Raw genomic sequence first — 7,765 nt, 5'->3', positions numbered from 1 at the left:
CAAAAAAAAAAAAAAAAGAATTACTAGAGATGCCATTCCACTATATTACTGAATAGTATGTTGTTACCGTCTGTTACCTAGAAACTTGAGTAAGGTTAAATAGGTTAACACTAGTTAACCTATTCAATGCACAACTGTCTTAACATATTAAAAACAACTTTGTTTTATTAAAAGAAATTAAGTTCACACAGTCTAAGAAAACCATTACAAAATCTGCTATATTTGATTATCTTAATGTGCAATCGGTAAAACAATTTATTAAAATTTGAATAATGCACAAGAATATTACTCTGAACCATCTATCTCATGCATCACTTACAACAGTTTTATAAGTCAACCACAAAAGCCTCTCTGTGTGGATTTTCTTCACACACCTTACATTTCAGTGTCCTCAATCTTCTACTGAAAAGCATATAAATGATGTTCTCCTAATATAGAACCTCTCAAAGCTCTCAGCAGAAATTGACCACATGCTTTCACATAGACACAAGAAATAAAGACACAGCAATGAGTAACTTGAGAGTTGAATTACATCAAAATTTGCTTTTGTAAAAATCTAAAATTCTTTCAATGCAAAAACGGTACACTTTGAATATAATTGCAAGTCTCAAAATATTAATCTCCTGTTTCTTTTTAGCCTAAATTATGTTAACTTTGAATTATTCTTTATAATCAATACCCTGATTTAAAATAACATTGAGGCCGGGCGCAGTGGCTCACGAAGGCAAGAGATCGAGACCATCCTGGTCAACATGGTGAAACCCCGTCTCTACTAAAAATACAAAAAATCAGCTGGGCCTGGTGGCGCGTGCCTGTAATCCCAGCTACTCAGGAGGCTGAGGCAGGAGAATTGCCTGAACCCAGGAGGCGGAGGTTGCGGTGAGCCGAGATCGCACCATTGCACTCCAGCCTGGGTAACAAGAGCAAAACTCCGTCTCAAAAAAATAAAATAAAATAAAATAAAATAACATTGAGTGTTAGTGTTTCAGTGGTTTCTACTATGAATCTTCTGATGTTCAGTTAGACTTGATTTTTGATTAATTTTTTATATTTGCTGCATCTGTTTAACATTTTCATATAAGCCACTATTTTCTAAGGTGTATTTTTTCAACAACATATTCATTACAGTTGTAGGGTTTCTTTCCAATATAAATTGTCTAAAATTGAATAGGATTTGAGCAACTGTCAGAGGGTTCCCCTTCAGCATAAATTCTATGTACAATAAAATCTGTAACATAAGTAAACATATTGCACCACCCTTTATATTTGTAATGTTTTTCTTCAGTATAAAAACGCTTGTGTACTCTAAGGCTTATATGTTTGAAGTCTTCCACATACAAATGTAATATATCACCATCACTACACCTTGTGCACTCTAAGCCTGGTATTTGGTGATATCTTTCCACAGACAAATGTAATGTGTATCACTACACTTACATTGCTCTTATCTAGCACAAAACCTCTATGACTAAGCTCATAGCAGTTATTAAATGCTTTGCCACATTCTTTAGAATCAGAACTATTCTCAGCATGAATTTTCTCACATGCAATAAGGTGTGAGCGATGGTCAAAGACTTTCCCACATTCTTCACATTTGTAGTGTTTCTCTCCAGTATAAATTACCTTCTGATCTGAATGGCCTGAGCAAGATTTAAGGACTTTGCCACATTTTTTATACTTGTAGGATTTCTCATTAGTAACAATTCTTTTTTTTTTTTTTTTTGAGTCGGAGTTTCGCTCTTGTTACCCAGGCTGGAGTGCAATGGCTCAATCTCGGCTCACTGCAACCTCCGCCTCCTGGGTTCAGGCAATTCTCCTGCCTCAGCCTCCCAAGTAGCTGGGACTACAGGCGCGCGCCACCATGCCCAGCTAATGTTTTGTATTTTTAGTAGAGATGGGGTTTCACCATGTTGACCAGGATGGTCTCAATCTCTTGACCTCGTGATCCACCCGCCTTGGCCTCCCAAAGTGCTGGGATTACAGGCGTGAGCCACCACGCCCGGCCAGTAACAATTCTTATGTAGTAAGGTTTGAGCAGTGATTAAATGCTTCCCCACATTTTTTGTGCTTGCAGGATTTCTCTCCTTTTTGAATTATCTTATGTTCATTAAGATGTGAGCATCGTTTGAAAGTTTTGCCACATTCTTCACATTTATAGCGTTTGACTGCAGTATGAATTTTCTTATGTCTAGTAAGGTGTGAGCACCGATTAAAGGCCTTCCCACATTCTTTGCAGTTGTAGGGTTTCTCACCAGTATGAATTCTCTTATGTTCAGTAAGGATTGAGGACCAGTTAAAAGCTTTGCCACATTCTTCACATTTGAAGGGTTTTTCTCCAGTGTGAATTCTCTTGTGTTTAGTAAGGTATGAGAACCTCTTAAAGACTTTGTCACATTTTTCACATTTGTAAGGTTTTTCTCCACTATGAATTACCTTATGTTCAGTAAGAATTGATGATGAGTTAAAAGCTTTGCCACATTCTTCACATTTGTAGGGTTTCTCTCCAGTATGAGTTCTGTTGTGTATAGTAAGTAGTGAGCAGTGGTTAAAAGCTTTCCCACATTCTTTACATTTGTAGGGTTTCTTTCCAGTGTGAACTGTCTTATGTTTAGTGAGATGTGAATGCCGGTTAAAAGCTCTGCCGCATTCTTCACATGTATAGGGTTTTTCTCCAGTATGAATTTTCTTATGTCTAACAAGGGGCGAACACCAGTGAAAGGCTTTTCCGCATTCTTCACATTTGTAGGGTTTCTCGCCAGTATGGATTCTCTTATGTTCAGTAAGGCTTGAGCACCAGTTAAAAGCTTTGCCACATTCTTCACATTTGAAGGGTTTCTCTCCAGTGTGAATTCTCTTATGTTTAGTAAGGTATGAAAACCACTTAAAGGTTTTACCACATTCCTCACATATGTAGAGTTTCTCTTCAGTATGAATTATCTTGTGATAAGAAAGGCCTGAGTGAGATTTAAAGACTTTGCCACATTCGATACATTTGAAAAGTTTCTCTGTAATATGTCTTATGTTTTGTCTGTTTCGAGTTGATGATTTACTAAAGCCTTTCACACATTTATTATATAGGAAAATTTTGCTATGTGGAGTTGACAAACACTGGTTAAGTCCATTGTAAATTCCTTTGTGATCTTTACACTCACTCGCATTTTCCCAGTCTTCCCCTAAGTGTAAATTCTCAAGGCCACAGCTTCCATATCTTCTCAGTATCACTTTTTGGAATGAATCTTTCATGCCCTGTTCTGGCAAAAAGTCTTCAGTGTAATGACAAGACATAGCTGAAATAGAACATTAACAAAGTTAATGGCGGTTTTAAACTGTCGATTTAAAAGAAAGAAAGAAAATCAACAACGTATCCCACTTTTATTTTCAGACTCAGATACATGTACTTTACAAATCTAATATAGAAAATTAAGAAAAGGACAGGAAGACTTACTGGATGCAGCTGGGAAACACTCACTCCAAGGAGAGAAAACAAAATGTTGAGTAAAGCATCACACTTTAAACAGATCTTTTGAGAGAAAAATTAATTCAGAGGTAATGCAGACACTGTGGTTGAAGAGGAAGACGGAAAGCTTGCTCAAGGTCCCTGGGCACCAGGACTGGCTCCAAGGTCCGGCCCAGACCTAAGGAAGTGGTATGTGAAGAAACCCCACGGCAACACCGTCTAGCCATGGATCTGTGAGCTTCTCACTGTGGTTCCTTCTCCTTGAAAGGCATTTCCCAGCTACATCTAGTTTGAGATCCTGATTATAGGATCTCATATACATCTGTGAACTGGCGGGGGAGCCATCTGAAGAACAGGTAGAGGCACACCTTAAACTCATGTGGAAATCTCAAGGTTTCTCTGTGCCATGCAGCTGTAGCTGACCATAGGTGCCCATCCTCCAAGGCTCTGCATCTTTCACTGAGGGGATCCATCTCCTGCTGTCTGCTAGGCTGAGGGGGAGGACTGAGGTGAATCTGATCCATGCACCACCTTGCCTGCTGGCACCTTCCAAGATGACCTACCTGGCGGGTCCTGCAGGAGAGTGCCCACAGCACAGCATCCACTTAACATTGCAGCTGGTGCTTGACCCCAAAGGGCCAGCGGACAAATTCATGGGCCCAGTACCAACTGCCCAGGTCTTCAGTACACTGCCTAACAATATCAAGCCGAGATAGTATCAAGCTGAGACATGCGGTCTGAGCTTAAGTGGGGTAGAAGCCCACACTGTCAGCACGCAAAGAACAGCATGGCATGGGATCATACGCCAGCACGGGAACTGAGTTCCCCTTCATTCACATGAATAAACTGGGAAGGGTGAGGCCAGGTGAGCAGCCATGGCTTCTATCTCAGGAAGCCTAGCAGCCTAGAACATCTAGAAGAGCTCAGCAATTTGGATGCAGATGGCTTAGGACAAGCCTAGCCAATTCGGCCTGCTCCCAGAGAAGACACTGGAGAGAGACCTACTGAGTTGGGGGACCACAAGCCGGACGCGCCCCAGTGCCATCCGCTGGACTAAAAATCCTGGGCTGCAGGTGCAATCCTGGTTGCAAACCATGGTGCAATTGCCCTGCCTGGGGATTTTCCATCCTTGAGCCACTGCATCACCAAACCACTCACAGACAAATAACCTACCCTTACTTTTTCAAGCAAAGGAGAACAGGGCCCCTGATAAATACAGGTTTTCTGGCCGGGCGCGGTGGCTCAAGCCTGTAATCCCAGCACTTTGGGAGGCCGAGGCGGTGGATCACGAGGTCAAGAGATCGAGACCATCCTGGTCAACATGGTGAAACCCCGTCTCTACTAAAAATACAAAAAATTAGCTGGGCATGGTGGCGCGTGCCTGTAATCCCGGCTACTCAGGAGGCTGAAGCAGGAGAATTGCCTGAACCCAGGAGGCAGAGGTTGCGGTGAGCCGAGATTGTGCCATTGCACTCCAGCCTGGGTAACATGAGTGAAACTCCGTCTCAAAAAAAAAAAAAAAAAAAAAAACAAAAAGAAAAAAAAAAAAAAAAGTTTGTCCAAAAAAAAAAAAAAAAAAAAAAAAATACAGGTTTTCTGGTGACCTCAAAGTGTGAACTGTCCCTAAGGGAGGGGGGAAGCACAGACCACCAAAGCCCTCCTTGGAGCAAAGGAACGGGTGCAGTGCCAGCAGTTGAAGGGAATATCACCAAGGCCCCAAAATAATTTTGGAGAGAAAATAAACTCTCACACACTACCTTCCCTCCCCAGAGCACTCTTAAGTGCTATCTCCTTGGACTGCAGCCTGAATTACACCAGCAGGCAAGAATGCATTGCTTCAACATGAAACACTCTATGAAATCTCTGCAGGAACTTGTCTACAACCAAGGAACCTAGACAGAGCCTCTGCCCTCTGAAAACACCGTGAAATGAAACCAACAGATTATACACAACATACACCACAGCCGAACCTTCAAGGAAAAAAAAAATTAAAACAATTTTAAAGCCCCATCCAAATGACAGATAATTCAAAAGGAAAAGAAGCACCAGCTCCCTCACATAAGAAAGCAAAAAAACCCTGGCAATCCAGAAAGCCAGAGTGTTTCATTACCTCAAAAGGATCTCACTAGTTCCTTTAAAAGAACCAAACACAACTTTAAAAATGGAAAATTCAAAACACAATTGAAAGGCTTATAAACAGAATAGACTTAAGTAGATGAAAGTATTTCACAGCCCAGAGACTGCTCCTTTATATCAACCCAGTCAGAAGACGGTAAAGAAAAAAGAATTCACTACAAACAAAGCTTCTGATAAATATGGAATTATGTAAAGGGATCAAACTTACAACTCACTACTATTCCTGAGACAGAAGAAAAAAAGTAACCAATTTGGAAAACATACTTCAGGATATAATCTATGAAAATTTTTCCCATTTTATTAGAGAAGTTGACATAAAGATACAAGAAATTCAAGGAACTCCTGTGAGATACGACACAAGACAACCATCCCCAAGGCACATAGTAATTAGACTTTCCAGAGTCAACATGAAATAAAAAAATAAAAGGCAACTAGAGAAAAGGGCCCTATTACCTAAAAAATTATTTCTATCCAACAAACAGTGGACTTCCCCACAGAAACCTTCCAGAAATCTGGAAGATTAAAAAAAAAAAAGAAAAGAAAAGTAATCACACGGTCCACACACATGTATGTGTGGGTATTTGTGTGTGTATGTGTATATATATATATATAACTCAACAAATAGAGTTGAATCTGGGCAAGTAAAGTTTAAATTACCAATTTTAGTTCACACTAAAAATGTAAAAGTAAAACAACATTAGATTTTCTTGTATTTAGGGAGATGCTTAGCAGTATAATAAAATTACTGATTAGGAATTTTTGTAGAATCACATTTGAAACTTCCATAAGAGGCTGGGTGCAGTGGTTCATGCCTATAATCCCAGCCCTTTGGGGGACTGAGGCAGGTGGATCACCTGAGGTCAGGAGCTCCAGACCAACCTGGCCAACATGGTGAAACCCCATCTCTACTAAAAATACAAAAATTAGCTGGGCCTAGTGGCACACGCTTGTAATCCCAACTACTTGGGCGGCTGAGGCAGGAGAATTGCCTGAACCCAGGAGGCGGAGGTTGCGGTGAGCCGAGATCGCGCCCTTGCACTCCAGCCTGGGTAACAAGAGCGAAACTCCGTCTCAAAAAAAAAAAAGTTATGAAAAGAAAGAAACTTCCATAAGAAATCATAAAGCAGAAAACATATCACATGTGTCTGTAGTATTCCTGGGATTTTGGAACTAAATCCCTTTGTCACCAATACTCCCACACATTTCAGATGTAATCCAAACAAGAACCAAGACCAAAACCAAACAAAACAAAAACCTTAAAAAATTGTTTAGGCCGGGCACAGCGGCTCACGCCTGTAATCCCAGCACTTTGGGAGGCCAAGGCGGGTGGATCACGAGGTCAAGAGATCAAGACCATCATGGCCAACATGACGAAAACCCCATCTCTACTAAAAAATACAAAAATTAGCTGGGCATGGTGGCACGCACCTGTAGTCCCAGCTATTCAGGAGGCTGAGGCAGGAGAATTGCTTGAACCCAGGAGGCGGAGATTGCAGTGAGCCGAGACTGCGCCATTGCACTCCAGCCTGGCGCCTGAGCAAGAGTCTGTCTCAAAAAAAAAAAAGAAAAAAAATAGTTTAACATAGACTTCCTAAAAAGTACACATATATTCCTGTGTCCCCCCTAAGACAAAGGGCAGTCAGATAATAAAGTCTTTCATAAGCCATGAAAAAGACTTTGGCTCTCACTGTAACCTCAAAGGAAGATAATGTTTTAGAGAATTTAAGAGCATGAGACAAAAGATGCCTCTATGTGAGAGGAATAAACACCCAGGCTCCTCAAAAGACATCTTCATTGGAGCAGAGCTTCTCAAATAACCTTTTAAGGTCTGGCCTCCTCCTTGACCTTTGGAGCTTTCACCTGTGGCATGTGTTTCATTCAACCAACATACCTGGGGGTTTGGCTACAGTCTTGGGTCTCTTCACACTCCAGGGCTCTTGTCTTTGCTCCAGACAGCTAATCAGTTCTGGCTTAGAAACAGTAAGACCTGTTTTATTAGAAAAAAGTAACGTGATTCTCACTGGGATTCTCCAATTACCAACCAGGTACTCTGCTTTGTAGAGAAGAGAGAACATTATAGCTGATTCTACAACATTAATAACAAGGCCAGGTGCAGGGGCTCATGCCTGTAATCCCAGCGTTTTGGGAGGCTGAGGCAGGCGGATCATGAGG

General features: G+C 41.1%; 1 protein-coding gene across 3 annotated transcripts in view; it reads right to left on the bottom strand.

The window, feature by feature from the left end:
- Positions 1–2,011: 2,011 nt before the first annotated feature.
- Positions 2,012–7,765, bottom strand: part of LOC108284604 (zinc finger protein 682) — an 18,748-nt gene continuing 12,994 nt past the window's right edge. For 2 of the 3 annotated variants that reach the window (XM_017501399.2, XM_017501398.2), the window contains exons 3-4: positions 7,485–7,580; positions 2,012–3,287 (exon numbers count right to left, since the gene is read on the bottom strand). In XM_017501399.2, the coding sequence (XP_017356888.1) occupies positions 2,017–3,287; positions 7,485–7,580 (1,367 nt within the window). In that variant the 3' untranslated portion in view covers positions 2,012–2,016. The remainder of the gene's footprint in view (positions 3,288–7,484; positions 7,581–7,765) is intronic. The other variant, XM_037728805.1, reaches the window with a different exon arrangement.

Source organism: Cebus imitator, unplaced genomic scaffold (assembly GCF_001604975.1).
Source record: "Cebus imitator isolate Cc_AM_T3 unplaced genomic scaffold, Cebus_imitator-1.0 Scaffold280, whole genome shotgun sequence".
NCBI lineage: Eukaryota > Metazoa > Chordata > Mammalia > Primates > Cebidae > Cebus > Cebus imitator.
Note: the sequence above shows the minus strand (reverse complement) of the source record. Positions and strands in the feature narration are given on the sequence as shown.